The 19,521-nt window shown below is 43.6% G+C and overlaps 1 protein-coding gene across 1 annotated transcript in view; it reads right to left on the reverse strand.

Annotated features, from left to right (window-relative positions):
• Nucleotides 1-1,673: 1,673 nt before the first annotated feature.
• Nucleotides 1,674-19,521, reverse strand: part of LOC120055318 (adhesion G protein-coupled receptor L2-like) — a 108,303-nt gene continuing 90,455 nt past the window's right edge. Inside the window, exons 17-21 of the mRNA XM_039003194.1 lie at nucleotides 15,987-16,078; nucleotides 13,292-13,460; nucleotides 12,634-12,762; nucleotides 11,787-11,886; nucleotides 1,674-3,697 (exon numbers count right to left, since the gene is read on the reverse strand). Coding sequence (XP_038859122.1) covers nucleotides 2,775-3,697; nucleotides 11,787-11,886; nucleotides 12,634-12,762; nucleotides 13,292-13,460; nucleotides 15,987-16,078 — 1,413 coding nt within the window. The 3' untranslated portion in view covers nucleotides 1,674-2,774. The remainder of the gene's footprint in view (nucleotides 3,698-11,786; nucleotides 11,887-12,633; nucleotides 12,763-13,291; nucleotides 13,461-15,986; nucleotides 16,079-19,521) is intronic.

The following is a 19,521-nucleotide window of genomic DNA, read 5'->3' on the forward strand; positions in this document are numbered from 1 at the left end:
TCCCCCTCCTCAGAGTATATTACAGGATCATCCCGCCTCCCACTCATCATGGGGAAAGAACATGATCCCCAGTGTATTGGACGGTATTACAATGCACTTCTCTTGAAGATGATAAGGCAAGAAAGCTAATATAACAGACAGATTACTTAGCGATAATGAACCAATATATATGCATCATGCAACAACAACAAAAAAACTAAAGTCTTGGGAGAGAAGGGAGGCCCATATTTTTCATTCATCATTATTTTTGCCTGAGCTACAAACACATATAGAGGATTCTGACACAAATTTGACACCGTCACATCTTGTAGCCTGTCGTGTTGTTACTGGTGTTAGAAAGGGGGATTTGATTGTGTGCCACTGATTTAACAGTTTATGATAAAGCTACCTCTTAAAGGGATACTTCAGGATTTTGGCAATGAAGCCCTTTATCTACTTCCCCAGAGTCAGATGAACTTATGGATACCATTTCTGGTTTTGTAAATAGTATGAAGGAAGTTTGAGGCAGTTTCGCAAGCCAACTAGCTAGCATTAGCACAATGACTGGACGTCTATGGGTATCTGCTAGCATGTTAGCAGATACCCATAGACTTTCAGTCATTGCTCTAACGGTAGTTACCAATTGCGCTAGTAAGCAACTTCAAACTGCACGCAGAGAAATAAAAATGGTATCCACGAGTTCATCTGACTCTGGGGAAGAACATAAAGGGCTTCATTGCCAAAATCCTGAAGTATTCCTTTAAGAGGTAGCTTTATCGTAAACAGTTAAACCAGTGGCACACAATCAAATCCCCCTTTCTAACACCAGTAACAACACGACAGGCTACAAGATGTGACGGTGTCAATTTTGTGTCAAAATTGTCTATCAATGTTTTCGTAGCTCAGGCAAAAATAATGATGAATGAAAAATATGGGCCTCCCTTCTCTCCCAAGACTTTAGGGGTTGTTTTTTGCGAAATCCTGAAGTATCCTTTTAAGACAACAAGAAAAGGTCCACTCTTTTCCAAATTAACTGCGAGTCCGAGAAAGCCTGCTTGTACTGTATGCATGGTCCTGGTCCCTGGTCATCAGCTTTGCATTTAATCTGATTTTCATTACATCTGAAGTGAACGCAAAGCCAAGTTTCCAAATAATGTAACAGACCGGTTCAGTGTCTCCCGGCCGGGGCCTGTTGGATCTGGATAGCTCTGTGTAAATGGAGAGGCTGACATTCAAACACCGCGGCAGGGAGCCATGGTGGACTTAGCAGCTCTGCTCCTCTGCCCTGCCTTGGCCACGGCCCCCGCTCCTCTCTCTCACTCCAACGTCTGACAGAGAATTGGCATCTCACATGGTCTAATGAAGTGTATGTCACAGTTAAATGCAGAACTGAGCAGACGTACGTTGTCTACTAAGAACAGCTGGGTGGTCAGCTTGAAGCAGGACCTACGGGCTGGAAGACCTTACTAGGCAATAATATTTGAATGAAAGTTATTGAGCAGGATCAATCAGATAACTCTCCCTTTGCCATTTCTTTCCATGACTACAGGTCTAAACAGAAGCTTAGCTCTCATCTTGCTCCATATCTGGACATGAAAGAAAAGTAACAGTGAGCCATTGCAAACAAGAAAAAATCTCACATTTATTTGATATCAAACAAGAGTTGAATTTTTATATCAGCTGACAATGGGCCCTTACAAAATAAATGAACTTAATCTAAACCGTGCTGAAAGTCACACTACCCAACCTTTTTTATTTTTAAGATTTTCAATAATTCTGTTAATAAATTAATGTCAAAGGCAGAAATATGCTCGTAATATGCTTGAAATATCGCATTGACACAAATGTTTTTATTTTCTTTCAAGTAAAATAAATTACACAATGATCCAATTCACTCCAAATCTGTGCATGGCATGGTGTTAACAACAAATATTACTGCCAAAACTCTTAATTCATGAAAGCAAAAAGCACTTCACAAGTGGAGATGTGAGTATTGTTTCTTATGAGATTTTCAAAAAAGTATATATATTTTATGTTCAAACATACTACAACGTGTCAAGTGAGAGGAAAAAAGACATTTGCACCGTTTGAGCAACCTGTTTTGAGGACAATCTCCTCAACATTGAAAGGTTGTATAATTGGTTGCCACAACATTTGTATTCTTCTTTTTTTTTTTTACACTGTGGTACAGCAAAATATATTTTATTTAGCTGTTACTCTGACAACAGTTAAATGTGCAATAGAGAAAATATAATGCCTGAGTCTGAATTAGTGGTTCTTCATTTGACATTCCTCAATGTGGAGTGAAATGACTCTAGGTTCTGGAGTGGAATGACTCAACAGATCCTTATTCTGGAAACCCCTCCAGGAAAACTTCACCAGTGTTCCTAAAGTTCTAAACCTGGAGTTTGAAACCATATTTTTTTTCTTCTTCAATATAATACAAATGCAAGCTGGACAGGGACAGCGCCAGACAGACTACTCTCTGACACATTGAGTGGTCTGTGCATTTCCTTCTCTGTAGTCCCACAGCAGAGCAGAGCAGGTCAAGTCCAAAGGACATTTGTATGTGACCGAGTGTATGTGTGAATAAGACATCCATCTCCTGCCTACCACCCACAAACATTTCACTTCCTGCTCTGATGGGTCATTGGGAGTGCAGAGGAGGACCAGGAGGAGGACCGGTGAGGGCTGGCAATAGTCTTGACATCAACCAAAGCCCACACACATACATATGTTCAAACCTGTGCAAAAACATCAGAGAGATGCTTCCTCTCCTTCCTCCATCCACCTGCTCAGAGGCTGGTAATGAGCTGCATCTGTCCATCCTGGGGGCCCTCTCCCTCAGGTTCACAGTCCTCAGCGCTGGGGGGCACAATGCACCCATCGCTGGTGCCCCGGTGTATGTGGTAGTAAGACAGGGGCTGGGGCCCATCGACCAGCTCAGGCATGCTCTTATGGTACAGGTCCTCCCCCTCACTCCTGGGGGAAGAGGACAGGTCATCGGCTTCATCGGGGGGGTAGGGTGAGGCCGAGGGGGAGTCTCTCAGGTTGGGCATGCTGGTGTACAGGGAGTCCCTGTTATTGTTGGGTGACTGGGAGTCCCCGTCCTCCATTGCCCCCACTGTCTTTGAGCCGTGGCCCCCAGGCCCCTCAACAGCCCTCCTGGGGGCCTTGTGGGCGCTGTAGAGCAGGGAGTGAGTCCTCTGGGGCAGGAGGGGGGCCTCTAACGCCTCCTTGTGGTGGGGGTGCAGCAGCAACTCCAGGGTAGGGTGACCTCCTCCAATTACCCCGACAATACTACCTCTCTGGGGGGACGAAGCCTCAGCATGGTCCGCCACTATGGCATCATCCTCGCTGCCGCTTCCACCCCCACAATCCCTATCCCTGTCCCCAGTCACCCTGGTCTGGGGAGGGGCCCGGTTCCTGTCCCTCTCCCTGCTATCACGGTGGGGGTTGTGGCCCTTAGGGGGCCCGCGGGGCCTCAGGTTGTTGTGAACCAGCTCAGAGATGATCATCTTCTCGAAGGCAGCGTCGTCCAGGCTGAGGCCCCCCAGGTCCCCTGGGCCGCAGACCACACCCCCGACCACACCCCCACCCACAACGTCCTCATAGTCATCGTCATGGTCACGCAGGGAGTAGCAGTTGTTAAAGTTTCCGTTGAGGGGGAGGGTGTCCATGGCACTGATGTCCCTGCTGTGGGTCAGAGAGTGCTGCCCTGCAACGAGAGGTACGACACCTGGATTAGATACCACTGGCTGTTAATAAATCAATATTGAATTACAAATCAATACAATACAGTTTGATACTGCTCAGGACACTTCACTGTTAAGTGTTTGCAGTAGTTGCTAACTCGATTTTTATGTTTAAATGTTCATATTTATACATAATATACAGTTCAAGAGGTTCAAATTTGAAATAATTTTCTATCATGTCTGTTTCCATTTTGCATCATCATGTCTGACATTATCATAGCCAATACTGAAGTTATCCTGAACAATATTCAACAAATGAGAAAGGAAAAAAAAGAAACATTACACATCCAGCAACAACACACTGATAATGTAGCTAGCCAGGTAGCAACAACACACTGATAATGTAGCTAGCCAGGTTGCAACAACATAGCAAGATCAACATATCATAGCACAGGTTATGTGAGAAAAAAATACTGTGGGGGAGGTGGAGGTAGAAAAGAGACAATGAATAAAACATTCATTCCAGTCTTTAAAAAAAGAAAAAAGAAAGAAGGAGTAATGTGGAACACAGACGCAGGGCCACCTTGTTCACCCACTGGGGCCACACAAGCACAGCCCCCCCCCCCCCCCCCCACACACACACACACGACACAGGCACGGTGCAATGACTCACTTTGCCACCACTCACATCAAGTGTGTCTGCTCAGGCTATCTGGCCTAAGAACTGCTGATATGCAACAAAACAAAAAGTAAAACATATGCTTTTTATTGCGGCATAAAAAACAGGAAAATCACTGAAATAAGACAAAAGAGGAAGGAGGCCTGGATTCAGTCGGCCCCGCTCAGATTTGGGTCCCCTTAAAAAGTTAACGTTTTAACTCGTATTTACAGATTCATCTGATTTTTAAAAAAAAACATTTGAGAAAGCTCTAGAGAAATAATCCTGAGAACAACTGAATCCAGGACTTGGCAGGTGGAGGGGTTTCAGCAGCAAGCAATCACAGCCTCTTACAGTCTAACATGGCAAGTACACTATCATATCATTACTCTCTCTCTCTGCTTAGAATGTGATTGAGGGATGATTTGATTTAACAGGTTTCTATCTATCTACTTCTCCCAGATGGGAAGGAAATACTTTGTACACAATAGATCACATTGATAACCTCTTGTGAAGCTCAAAGATTGGCTAGAAGAATGTCGGCAGAAGATGAAGAAGATGGGGAATAGGAGGATCAGTCTAAATGAGTAAGGGAAGAGGATGAAAAAAAGAGCCGTATTTTGGCAGTTAGTGACTGCCTCGCTTCAAGCTCCGCGAAAGGGGGGAGATTGAAGTTTTAGATTTCAGTTAAATGAGTCTGAATAGACCTGACTGTGAGATGGAGAAATAAAATTGGAGCTGGGCTGTGACACACACTGCCGTGGAGATAAGGACCGTCTCTTTCTCTCTTTGGTAGGGAGAAAAGAGTGTAAAAACAGACATCAAAGATTTTTTTAAAGAGTGAAAGGAGGGAACAGGGAGGGAGGGATGGGGGAGGAGTGTGAGGGCAAAGAAAGGGGTTTAGAAAAAAAGACAGAAATAGCGTGAAAACAGCCCCACTGCAGGATTTGCATTTGTTTATGCATGGGCAGTCATTTTAACGCAGACAGATATTGTCTACAGGGAGGGGGGTAAGTGATGTGAACAGAATTTAACTGGACACCGCCAGAGCCAGACATCTGCATTCTGGGAAAGATTCCAACGGAGATTCGCCCAAGACGTTCTCTTTACCGTTACTGCATCAAATTAACATCTGCACTGTATTACCTTTGTATTAATACACTTCAAAGAAGCCATGTTGATCCTTCAGGATGGGGAGGATCATCTATAACGACTACAGCAGAAGACAATAGAAATAAGCTAACATTTTCAACTTGAGCCTCTTCAATACTTGACACTTTTTTATTTCACCTTTATTTAACCAGGTAGACCAGTTGAGAACAAGTTCTCATTTACAACTGCGACCTGGCCAAGATAAAGCAAAGCAGTGCGACAAAAACAACACAGAGTTACACATGGAATAAACAAACGTACAGTCAATAACACAATAGAAATATCTGTATACTGTGTGTGCAAATGAAGTAAGGAGGTAAGGCAATAAATAGGCCATAGTGGCAAAGTAATTACAATGTAGCAATTAACACTGGCGTGATAGATGTGCAGATGAGGATGTGCAAGTAGAAATGCTGGTAGAAATGCTGGTGTGCAAAAGAGCAGAAAAACCTTCACCCAAATCCAGACAGCTGATGTTCTGATAGAGCTGCAAAATCTGGACCTCTACAAATCAGCCGGGCTAGACAATCTGGACCCTCTCTTCCTAAAATTATCTGCCGCTATTGTTGCAACCCCTATTACTAGCCTGTTCAACCTCTCTTTCGTATCGTCTGAGATTCCTAAAGATTGGAAAACCGCTGCGGTCATCCCCCTCTTCAAAGGGGGAGACACTCTAGACCCAAACTGTTACAGACCTATATCTATCCTACCCTGCCTTTCTAAGGTCTTCGAAAGCCAAGTTAACAAACAGATCACCGACCATTTCGAATCCCACCGTACCTTCTTCGCTATGCAATCCGGTTTCCGAGCTGGTCACAGGTGCACCTCAGAAACGCTCAAGGTCCTAAACGATATCATAACAGCCATCAATAAAAGACAGTACTGTGCAGCCGTCTTCATCGACCTGGCCAAGTCTTTCGACTCGGTCAATCACCGCATTCTTATCGGCAGACTTAACAGCCTTGGTTTCTCTAATGACTGCCTCGCCTGGTTCACTAACTACTTCTCAGATAGAGTTCAGTGTGTCAAATCGGAGGGCCTGTTGTCCGGACCTCTGGCAGTCTATGGGGGTGCCACAGGGTTCAATTCTCGGGCCGACTCTTTTCTCTGTATATATCAATGATGTCGCTCTTGCTGCTGGTGATTCTTTGATCCACCCCTACGCAGACGACACCATTCTGTATACCTCTGGCCCTTCTTTGGACACTGTGTTATCTAACCTCCAGACAAGCTTCAATGCCATACAACACTCCTTCTGTGGCCTCCAACTGTTCTTAAATGCTAGTAAAACTAAATGCATGCTCTTCAACCGATTGCCGCCCGCCTAGCATCACTACTCTGGACGGTTCTGACCTAGAATATGTGGACAACTATAAAAACCTAGGTGTCTGGCTAGACTAAACTCTCCTTCCAGACTCATATTAAGCATCTCCAATCCAAAATTAAATCTAGAATCGGCTTCCTATTTCGCAACAAAGCATCCTTCACTCATGCTGCCAAACATACCCTTGTAAAACTGACTATCCTACCGATCCTTGACTTCAGCAATGTAATTTTCAAAAAAGGCTCCAACACTCTACTCAGCAAATTGGATGCAGTCTATCACAGTGCCATCCGTTTTGTCACCAAAGCCCCATATACTACCCACCACTGCGACCTGTATGCTCTCGTTGGCTGGCCCTCGCTACATATTCGTCGCCAAACCCACTGGCTCCAGGTCATCTATAAGTCTTTGCTAGGTAAAGCTCCGCCTTATCTCAGCTCACTGGTCACCATAGCAACACCCACCCGTAGCACGAGCTCCAGCAGGTATATTTCACTGGTCATCCCCAAAGCCAACACCTACTTTGGCCGCCTTTCCTTCCAGTTCCCTGCTGCCAATGACTGGAACGAATAGCAAAAATCACTGAAGTTGGAGACTTATATCTCCCTCTCTAACTTTAAGCGTCAGCTGTCAGAGCAGCTTACCGATCGCTGGGTGATTCATCATTATATACCTAGGCCAGGGACTTCACGTTACGATATTATCACGATACTTACGATACGATATATATTGCGATTCTATATGTATTGCAATTTCATACTGCGATTTCATTGCGAATCGATATTCCAAACATATTCCTCCCCATATGTCTGCTGCAGAGGGACAAGAGAGAGCCATGAGAAAACACGTTCTGATCAGTTCTGCTGCAGGTACAGCCAAGTAGCACAAAAATAATACTGCGATATCGTCAAAAATAATATCATAATACATTTCCCCCCCATCACCACATATAACACTACTTGACATCTGTATGTTAGGAAGTTACACCCAAACCAGTCAAAATCTATTTAGGTAAATTCCTAAGTGTTTCATGTCTTTCAACTGTTAGTCATTAATAATGTTTGAGTGCTTTCATTTTCTTTAACTGTGAGTCATTAATGATAGTATCTGTAGTGTTTGAGGATGCAGGTATGTGGACTATTTCCCTTATGATTGTCTGTGTCTTTCATGTATTTCCATGATTCATCTGCCTGTAGAGAGGACTGGCTGATGATGTGCTTTGGCAGGTCATGGGATGATCACACTGACGCATACAATAACCTGTTAATTAGACTCCGTCACTGTTCATTTATTACTACCGCTCAACTAGAATAAGTTATCTTATACTGTAATTACCTATGATGACTCTGCATTTTAATGTCTCAAAAGCATTGTTTGCTTGTACGTGGCGTGGGGGTATTTGTAGATTCTAGATACATTTGTGGTGTTTTGATAATGGTCATTGGTATATTGATTGTAATGAAATAGCAGCGATATCATGAAATGTCTGATTTCTGTGACAATCTGTTCATGTTAGGTTCCGAACTCTTTCCAACCTCCAGAAAAAAAGGCAGATGATTTGCCTTAAGTGTTCTCAGTGTGAAGCGAGCGAAATTGGAGACCTGCCAAATCCGAGCGAACAACTACAGTTTCTGTATGTTCTCCTGTATCCTTCTCTTCCCTTCTCCCCCCCTTCCCTCCCTCCACACATTCATCCTGGCGCTGCTTCCTTTCCTTCCATCCTCTCCTCTTTCATCATCAAATGCCTCTGCATATCTGAGGGGTATAATTCTGCCTGCACTGCGTCTTGTACTCCTGTGTTTTTTATTCCTCTATTCGGCTTCCTCCTTTAGTCTGATTAGAGAGCGTATCTGGTTCACGCTACAGAGACACTGACAAAATTAAAATCAAACTGGGATCCGGGTTTGTAGTCAAGACTTTTTTTTTTATAATGCCATTGAACCTGCTGTAAATGTAGCATCAACAGGTGTAGGAGGAGAATGGTAAATAATAAGATATAATATATAAACGGAATAAATGACTGTTGGAGTAGTCTTGATAAGATAGCACTGACCTTTCTCAACCGCCTCTGGTTGGGTGTTACAAAGCACAGCTTGTATACTAGATAACAATGAAATAAAGATCCGTGGTAATGAGAGGAGAGAGGAGAGAAAGGGCAACCCTACAATCGACAGCAAGACTTCTCAACACATGCTGTGTAGGGGCCACAACCCCACAAACAACTGCTATTACAATTCGTTTCAAACACACACTAAAACAAAACAAAGTGTGTCCACAAGGCACCCTATTCCCTATATAGTGCACTCATTTTGACTAGAGTCAAACTTATCAAGGTAACACAACACATAGGGAATATGGTTCCATTCCAGACACAGAGGAAGACAGATCAACATAGGGAGAAAGGTTAGAGGTCACCATGCACCTGGTGGGTGAAATGCCGGAGGGGAGGGGGCGTTGCACACCACCGTCTCAGCCAGCAGGTTGTTATAGGGGTTGTTAGGGTCGTGGGCTCGGAGCAGAGGGTTAGTTAGGAGGTAGTTGCCAGTCATTCCTGTAAGAAGGAAGGAAAGAGTGAGGGAGGGAGGAAAGAAAGACAAGGCAGGATAGTGAGAAAGAGAGGAGAAAAGGGGAGAGAGGGTATGTTAAGAGGTAGTTGTCAGTCAACCCTGTAAGAACGGCAGGAGAGAAAGAGAAACAGAGTGAGAGAGGGAGACAGTGAGAGAGAGAGAGAGAGAGAGTGACAGAGGGAGACAGTGAGTGACAGAGGGAGACAGTGAGTGACAGAGGGAGACAGTGAGTGACAGAGGGAGACAGTGAGTGACAGAGGGAGACAGTGAGTGACAGAGGGAGACAGAGGGAGACAGTGAGTGACAGAGGGAGACAGTGAGTGACAGAGGGAGACAGTGAGTGACAGAGGGAGACAGTGAGTGACAGAGGGAGACAGTGAGTGACAGAGGGAGACAGTGAGTGACAGAGGGAGACAGAGTGAGAGTGAGAGACAGAGTGAGAGTGAGAGACAGAGTGAGAGTGAGAGACAGAGTGAGAGTGAGAGACAGAGTGAGAGCGGGAGACAGAGTGAGAGCGGGAGAGAGGATGCGAGTGAGGGAGTAGAAACACTAGTATCTGATTATATTTTATTATATTAAAAAGACAAGGCAGGAGAGTAAATAAGGGAAGAGAAGATGAAGAGAAAGAGGCCAGAGGAAAAAGTACCATCAGTATAGGTTTGCAGCAGTGTGCTTCTTCAGTAAATACAACAGGCTGGGTAGTTGATGTTTAAATCATGTCTACACATCGTATTCTCCAGATTTCATTTCACAGAACAGCAAGCAATATTGTCCGCAACAAGTGAGTCGCTATAAACAAAGCCACATTCTGTACCACCAGAAAGTACCAAGCAAACATGTACTAACAACATTGTCAAGTACTTTCTCTGTTAAACAAATATTTGACTAATAAATAAATACTACTGTAGGGACTACATTCTAAAGTGGGAGTCAAAATATTCAGTATGATTACAGTAATGATAAGAGGCCATCTGCACTCTTTGAATATCTTTACTACTGAATAGTGTCTGTTCCAGGTGCCTAGGAATCAAAAGAAGTATACTGGAATAGATTATTTTCTGTTTTTATAAACATATATATTTTGCATTCAAGCCTCAGTTTTGGATTATTCCTTCTTTGTTTTGTTTTTCACAGTGTGCGGGTCTCCATCTCTTCCGGTATGATTACAGTAGTCATATAAAACAAGTCATTGTAAGCAGCCACTTTACAGTCTAGAGTCAGTGGACTGTATAGACTATACAATCAAACTGATAATGTGGGGACTACACACCGGTATCTATTGACATCACTGTGCTCCCTCATAATGGAAGTGTACATAATGCATCTATAAGTATAATGTATAATAGCAATATCCAGTCATTGAAAACAATATCTCATTTCTTATCAGTGGTGATTAAGAGAGCTGAATGCTGACACTGATAATGGGGATAGAAGTTAAAATCTATTTTACAGTGCAAGTCTGAGCTGTATCATGTTAAATCTCTGTGACCTCTCCCTCACTCTCTTCCTCTGTCCTCTGTCTCTCTTTCCCCTCTCTCTCTACCTCTCCTCCTTCTTATTCTCTGTCAGTCTCTCTCCATCTCCCCCCTCTGTCTGTTTGTCTTTCTCTCTCAAGTCTCTGTCTGTCTCTCTCTCGCTCTCTCTCTCGCGCTCTCTCGCGCGCTCTCTCTCTCTCTCTCTCGCGCTCTCTCTCTCTCGCTCTCTCTCTCTCTCTCGCGCTCTCTCTCTCTCTCGCGCTCTCTCTCTCTCGCGCTCTCTCTCTCGCGCTCTCTCTCTCTCTCTTGCTCTCTCTCTCTCTCTTGCTCTCTCTCTCTCTCTTGCTCTCTCTCTCTCTCTTGCTCTCTCTCTCTCTCTCTCGCTCTCCGTCTCATGGCTGAAAATCATCAGGAGACCAGGCCAGGGTGAGGATGAGTCAGTGCACAGCCAGCAAAGCCCCTGTAGCCAGCCAGTCAGGGTCGCCCAGAGTTGAACACACACACGACACCAGCTTCTCATCACTACCACTTGAAGCCAGACTAAGTAGCTATGTAACACTTCTCTCATCCAACAAGTAGCAGCTGTGCAGATCGACCACCAAAAGACACATTGACGTGAACTTTGAGTCGTCGTAAAACATTTGTTTAGCGTGTATTTGTTAACTTGCTGCTGAATAACATGTATTTTATTTGTTGTTTATGGTTTTTTGTAATAAGGACAGACACTAGCAATATTGAGTAAACATTTATCATTTTACCAAAAAGCTGCCTCCTTGAATGAAGAGCATCATCATTGACTTGTTAAATAAAAGGTTAAATAGATAAAAATAAAATCTGCATCTGCCATATTTATTCAGGCACTTGTTGTCTATTCAAGGGCCCATAACAGAGAGAACATAACATGTGTAGATAGAGACAAAGGGGCCATAGTCTTACCCTGGTGGTTGAGGGTGGAGGTGCTGTTGATGTCTCCGGAGATGAAGGAGGATTCTGACTGCTTCCTCACTGTGTCGTTCCACATCCTCCTGATACGACTCTGTCGAAGGTAAACAACAACACACATATTAGAATAACCTTAAACACTGATGTCACTTCCCTTTACATGCTATCATGCAACAGAAAAAGACCACAAGAAAAATGCTCTGTGAAGGCAGCAAGCAAACACAATGGATTACAAGAACTACCTCCAAAACAAAATGGATGCATGCCAAATGACACCCTATTCCCTATATAGTACACTACTTTTGACCAGGGCCCATAGAACTCTGGTCAAAAGTAGTACACAAAATAGGGAATAGGGTGCCATTTCGGACGCAACTTCAATATTCAACGCTGGTATCCTTCCCTGTTCCCTCTACATGCTAGCATGCAGCAGGAGAACAAGGCGTAGGCTCTCCCTTTCACCCTCAGTGGAAAGAGAGAAGGCAATTTCACACAAGAGGATCAGAACGACCACCTTTAACTCAATAGTGACTCTTCCCTCTATGTGTTAGCATGCAACAGGAGAGAAAGACCACAACTGGCCTTTCCCTCCTATGCCGCAAAACAATTTCTCTCTGGGCAAATACAGTTACTGAAGTGTACTACAGTACTGCTCTCAATGAAAAAGGGTTGAGAGAAGGTATATTCAAGTGTTCATGCTGGTCCTTGGCGTGCTAGCATGCAACAGGAGAAAGACTAGAAAAAGAAACCTCGTTTCCCTCTCCATAGAAAGAAAGGATAGAAAAAAAGGTATATATAATCCAACTTCCCGCTGCTGTACCGTACCTAGTATGTACTGTACCTGTGTGGCGGAGGAGTAGCGTGCGGTGGATCGAGATGTGGCTGTCTTGGCCGAGCTATGGGACCCTTCAGAAGGCAGACCTCCGCAGCACTGGGCATGACGGAAGCATTTGCTGTACTCTTTACGGACCTGCAGCGGGCACAAGATCAGGGCAGAGCGACAGAGACACAGTGAGCTCAGAGACACCACAACAGTGACAGTCTACTCCAGAGAGAGATAGAGAGAGGAAAGCTTTCCTACAAAGCCACAAAATCCATATCTTTATCAAATGCCACCAAGCCGACAGCAGCAGTTGAAATGGCGTGTCTCTGGAGATAGGCCTATCGCGTCCGCCATGATGACACATTCAAATCTCATACAGAGGGGGATTTTTCAGGGGGGCAAATATGACATAGAAGCGTTGCTAATATCAGAGATAGTCTTAAATGTCAAGAGACAGCAGACATTGAAATGAAAAGCATATATTTTGCCTTGGACTTAAGTACACATAGATACATTCAGTTATCTTATTTCTTTGGGAAACTAGTCATTAAAAAGGTTATTTCCCACGTCTGGTAAGGAAAGCTTGTCTTATATTCAAACTTTGACGTACAAAATGCAGTGCTTATTAGAGTCTGCAGCATTATCTTTATATAGGCCATATGTATTAAATCCTTACCTTCTTCTGGAGGAGGCAGTGGAAGATCAAGATGAACATCCCTTGCAGAGTGTTGAAGATGGTGAAGAGGTACGCCATGACAACGGAGGACTCGTTGAGGAAGAACAGACCAAAGGACCAGGTCAGGCCCAGGAGAAAGAGCAGGGCGAAAGCTCCAAGCACCCAGGATCTGAAACACACAAACAATATTGATCACAATCATTAATAATAACTGAAGCAACTGCCTTGATTTCATCTTTCATTCATTTGAAGTTGCTCTCTGTTCGGTTCCTAAGGATTTGTTCTGTGGGGAGAGAAGGAGGCCGTGTTAGTATTCCTCCTTCTGGACATGTTTATACACTGAACAAAAATATAAACGCAACATGCAACAATTTCAAACATTTTACTGAGTTACAGTTCACATAAGGAAATCAGTCAATTTAAATAAATAAATTAGGCCCTAATCTATTGATTTCACATGAATGGGAATACAGATATGCATCTGTTGGTCACAGATTTAAAAAAAAAAATCTTTAAGTAGGGGCGTGGATCAGAAAACCGACCACTATTTGCTTTATGCAGCGCGACACATCTCCTTCGCATAGAGTTCTTCAGGTTGTTGATTTTGGCCTGTGGAATGTTGTCCCACTCCTCTTCAATGGCTGTGTGAAGTTGCTGTATATTGGTGGGAACTGGAACAGGCTGTTGTACACGTCGATCCAGAGTATCCCAAACATGCTCAATATGTGACATGTCTGGTGAGTATGCAGGCCATGGAAGAACTGGGACATTTTCAGCTTCCAGGAATTGTGTACAGATCCTTGTGACATCGGGCCATGCATTATCATGCTGAAACATGATGTGATGGCGGCTGATGATTGACACCACAATGGGCCTCAGGATCTTGTCACGGTATCTCTGTGCATTCAAATTGCCATCGATAAAATGCAATTGTGTTCCTTGTCTGTAGCTTATACCTGCCCATACCATAACTCCACCATGGGGCACTCTGTTCACAACATTGACATCAGCAAACCGCTCGCCCACACGTCGCTATATACAAGTGGTCTGCGGTTGTGAGGCCGGGCGGATGTACTGCCCAATTCTCTAAAACGATGTTGGAGGCGGCTTCTGGTAGAGAAATTAACATTCAATTCTCTGGCAACAGCTCTGGTGGATATTCCTGCAGTCAGCATGCCAATTGCACACTTCCTCAAAACTTGAGACATCTCTGGCGTTGTGTTGTGTGACAAAACGGCACATTTTCGAGTTGGCTTTTATTGTCCCCAGCACAAGGTGCACCTGTTTAATGATCATGCTGTTTAATCATCTTCTTGATATGCCACACCTGTCAGGTGGATGGATTATCTTGGCAAAGGAGAAATGCTCACTATCAGGGATGTAAACAAATTTGTGCACAACATTTTAGAGAAATAAGCTTTTTGTGCGTATGGAACAATTCGGGGATCTTTTATTTCAGCTCATGAAACCAACACTTTACATGTTGCGTTCATATTTTTGTTCAGTGTACATAGAGTACAACCCATAAATGCTGATACGTAGATTTGGAATGAACCGAGGTCCTCTGACACAGTCTAACTATGTTTCCCTGTTTCTTCTCAGGGTTGGTTGGCTAAACAGAAACAGCAAACACAGCATGTTTCTCACATGAGGTTCCAGGAAAGCCCAAAGAGAATCAGATAGCCAACGGTAAGTTCCAATGGCGACGGCTGGCAAAGGGAGCCATCGATACACAGCAGAAAAGGACTGAGCTACCATGGGAGAGAGAAAAAGAGAGAAAAGGAAACTAGTGAAAACCAGACACCACGTCTTTGACTTTCAGAGAGACAAAAGACAATACAAACCCGAAATAGAGAGAGATGCTACAGATTAGTTGCGCTTTTGTGTCACTGTGTACATTGTTCATTATTTGATGGTATTTTGGGCGTGGGTATGCTGGCTCTTTATGCTTTTCAAAACTCAAATGACTTATTATTTCAAAGTGGAAAGTTACAAATCTAACTTTGCAGGAGTAAATAATTGGTCGATTAGAGGTGGACTCCAATTAATGACAGTTTAATGAGTTTTGCATCCTTTGAATGATTTGTTTGAATGAGCCTGCTATCTTTGAAAGCAGACCCTCTTTAAACTACATTCTTAACCAGGACAGCTTGATAGAGGTCAATTCAACGATTTCTCTGCTTTTAAAAGCTTAGACTCTTCTTTTATCCAATTCCCTGGAATGACAGGCTGTTTGAATAAAGATGTGGGTACAACTCCAGTTCAGTTCCTCCACCCCACCCATTAATCTAAGAGCCACATGTTTAAGCCAGTGTTCCAGGGGAACCTGTAAACGACCACAGGAGCAACTGATACAAGAGTTCAGGGATGCAGTTATGAAGAAATGAAAGAGGCAATGTAACCCCCGCATAGCGCAAACACTGCCCTCATAAACACTAGCCCCCAAAAAATAACACCTGAGGATAGAAATACAATCTGAAAGGAAAATATTTGTCCACTCCAGTTATGGGTTATTGAGATGTAATTCTAAGGTCAAATACACCAAATAAACCATTCAATATCACACAAGCAAGGCCATGGCTGGGAACAGGACAGCACGCAACACATTGGTTTCTCACTTAAAACTGAGCTGACACAAAACTAGTAGTATCAGCCTTCACATCATCTCCAGAGTGACCTCAGAACCCCCTCTCACCTGATACCGCCCAGCCGGGTCGAGTCGGGTTTCATAGAAGTGGAGTGCTTCACCATCTTGTACATGGTCACCACCAGGAAGATGAGATTGAGCTGTCAAAACAGAGGCACAGCGAGGTTAACACACCACACTGGAGCACGGCATTCATTTCCTGGTATGAGCAGCAATGCACGTCGTCTACATTTCATGGTAACTTAGACCAAACCAGGGTGGTTCGTACACAAATAGGCAAATAAATGTAACTTCTTTATGATAGGGGGCAGCATTTTCACTTTTGGATGAATTGCGTGCCCATAGTGAACTGCCTCCTACTCTGTCCCAGATGCTAATATATGCATATTATTATTGGATATAAAACACTCTGAAGTTTCTAAAACTGTTTGAATGATGTCTGTGAGTATAACAGAACTCATATGGCAGGCAAAAACCTGAGAAAAAATCCAAACAGGAAGTGAGAATTCTGAGACTGGTCAATGTTCAACTCATCGCTGATTAAATTCCCTGTAAGATATGGATCTGTTTGCACTTCCTACACCTTCCACTAGATGTCAACAGTCTGTAGAACGTGGAATGAAGCCTCTAGTGTGATGTGGGGCCGGATGGGAGGTGTTTCAGTCATTGGTCTGGCAGAATGCCAGTTCCTGGTCACGCGCGTTCCTCATGATATCGCCTTGCGTTCCATAACTTCTACAGACATGAAGGAATGCTCCGGTTGGAACGTTATTGGATATATATGATAACAACATCCTGAAGATTGATTCTCTACTTAGTTTGACCAGTTTATTCGACCTGTTATATAACTTTTTGAAGTTTTCGTCTGAGTTTGCCTGCATCTGCGCGAGCGTTTGGACATGTGCACTAAACATGCTAGCAAAAGTAGCTACTTAGACATAAGTAATGGACATTATCAAACAAAACAACGATTTATTGTGGAACTAGGATTCTTGGGAGTGCATTCTGATGAAGATGATCAAAGTGAATATTTATGATGTAATTTCGTATTTCTGTTGACTCCAACATGGCGGAGAAATTTTGTTTTTATCTGAGCGCCGTCTCAGATTATTGCATGGTGTGCTTTTTACGTAAAGTTTTTTTGAAATCTGACACAGCGGTTGCATTAAGAACAAGTGTATCTTTAATTATATGTAAAACATGTATCTTTCATCAAAGTTTATGATGAGTATTTCTGTTATTTGACGTGGCTCTCTGCAATTTCTCCGGATATTTTGGAGGCATTTCTGAACATGGCGCCAATGTAAACCGAGATTTGTGGATATAAATATGCACATTATCGAACAAAACATAAATGTATTGTGTAACATGATGTCCTATGAGTGTCGTCTGATGAAGATCAAAGGTTAGTGATTAATTTTATCTCTATTTCTGCTTTTTGTGACTACTATCTTTTGCTGGGAAAATGGCTGTGTTTTTCTGTGGCTATGTACTGAGCTAACATAATTGTTTGGTGTGCTTTCCCCGTAAATCCTTTTTGAAATCAGACATGTTGGCTGGATTCACAACATGTGTAGCTTTAATTTGGTGTCTTTCATGTGTGATTTCATGAAAGATTGATTTTTATAGTAATATATTTGAATTTGGCGCGCTACATTTTTTCTGGCTTTTGGCCAAGTGGGACGCTACCGTCCCACATATCCCAGAGGAGTTAACAAGCAGCATGTCGCCTACATGTTTAGTGACTCACTGAGATCATAAAATAATAACACATCAACATTATTGTGTTATACCAAGAGGGATATGAAACTTTCAATCTTTAAAACAGACTCCCAAAAGTGAGAATAGAGAGGTTGTAGCTTAGCTTTGGTCTCCAGCTCCACTAACACTGGCCATGATAAAGTGCCTCGAATGCCCCTTCCCACTCCTATGGCTGACATAACGCACAACACCTCAGGCCTTGGCCAAGCAGACTGGTGCCAAACACGTGTTATTACTCATCACAGCACGGGAATGTTAATCTAATACAGCCTAAACAGAACAGAGAACGAGAGAGAGAGACCAGAACGCCATATTTTAGAAACAAAGGTCTGGAGCCAGGAAAAACAGCTCCATATTCTAAGCTATACATTCAGAAAGGTTTCCATGACTTCAGGATGTTTGTCTGTAAGCACAGGGAGGCCCACCGCCACCAGGGGAAGGGAGGGGATATGGGACATTAAAACCTCACTGAAAACAATTGTTCAGTAAATATTCTATCTTTTTATACTTCTATATATTTAGCATTTTCAGTTATTACAACATTCTCTATGAAAGAAAATGTTCAATGAAAGAAAATAAATGACAAAAACTGCCTGGGTTGGAAGGAACACAAAGCAATTCTGATCTATCAGAGATACTGTCCCAAGATGATCAAATACAATATACTTGTGGGCTGAATTTTATGAAAGCTGTTCAGTATATAATCTCACTCTAAAACATGAATACACCAGACCAATATAGCTATATACATCCTTTTCAAATAGAAACCAATAACGTGGGTGAAAGAGGGAGAGGGCAGAGTTAGAGAGAGGGATAGAGGGAGAGACATAGAGAGGGAGAGAGGGATAGAGGGAGAGACAGAGAGAGCGGGATAGAGACAGAGAGAGCGGGATAGAGACAGAGAGAGCGAGAGAGAGGGCAGAGACAGAGAGAGGGATAGAGGGAGAGACAGAGAGAGGGATAGAGGGTGAGACAGAGAGAGGGATAGAGGGTGAGACAGAGAGAGGGATAGAGGGTGAGACAGAAAGAGGGAGCGACAGAGAGAGGGAGAGAGAGGGATAGAGGGCAGAAACAGATAGAGGCATAGAGGGAGAGAGAGAGAGGGATAGAGGGAGAGACAGAGAGAGGGATAGAGGTAGAGAGAGAGAGGGATCGAGGGAGAGAGAGCGAGAGAGAGGGCAGAGACAGAGAAAGGGATAGAGGGAGAGACAGAGAGAGGGATAGAGGTAGAGACAGAGAGAGGGATAGAGGTAGAGACAGAGAGAGGGATAGAGGTAGAGACAGAGAGAGGGATAGAGGTAGAGAGAGAGAGGGATAGAGGGAGAGACAGAGAGAGGGATAGAGGTAGAGAGAGAGAGAGGGATAGAGGGAGAGACAGAGAGAGATAGAGGTAGAGAGAGATAGAGGTAGAGACAGAGAGAGAGATAGAGGTAGAGACAGAGAGAGAGGTAGACAGAGAAAGGGAGAGATGGAGAGAGGGATAGAGGTAGAGACAGAGAGAGGGATAGAGGTAGAGACAGAGAGAGAGATAGAGGTAGAGACAGAGAGAGAGATAGAGGTAGAGACAGAGAGAGGGATAGAGGGAGAGACAGAGAGAGGGATAGAGGTAGAGAGAGATAGAGGTAGAGACAGAGAGAGAGACAGAGAGAGAGGTAGACAGAGAAAGGGAGAGATGGAGAGAGGGATAGAGGTAGAGACAGAGAGAGGGATAGAGGTAGAGACAGAGAGAGAGATAGAGGTAGAGACAGAGAGAGAGATAGAGGTAGAGACAGAGAGAGGGATAGAGGGAGAGACAGAGAGAGAGATAGAGGTAGAAGTAGAG

Source organism: Salvelinus namaycush, chromosome 11 (genome assembly GCF_016432855.1).
Source record: "Salvelinus namaycush isolate Seneca chromosome 11, SaNama_1.0, whole genome shotgun sequence".
Lineage (NCBI taxonomy): Eukaryota > Metazoa > Chordata > Actinopteri > Salmoniformes > Salmonidae > Salvelinus > Salvelinus namaycush.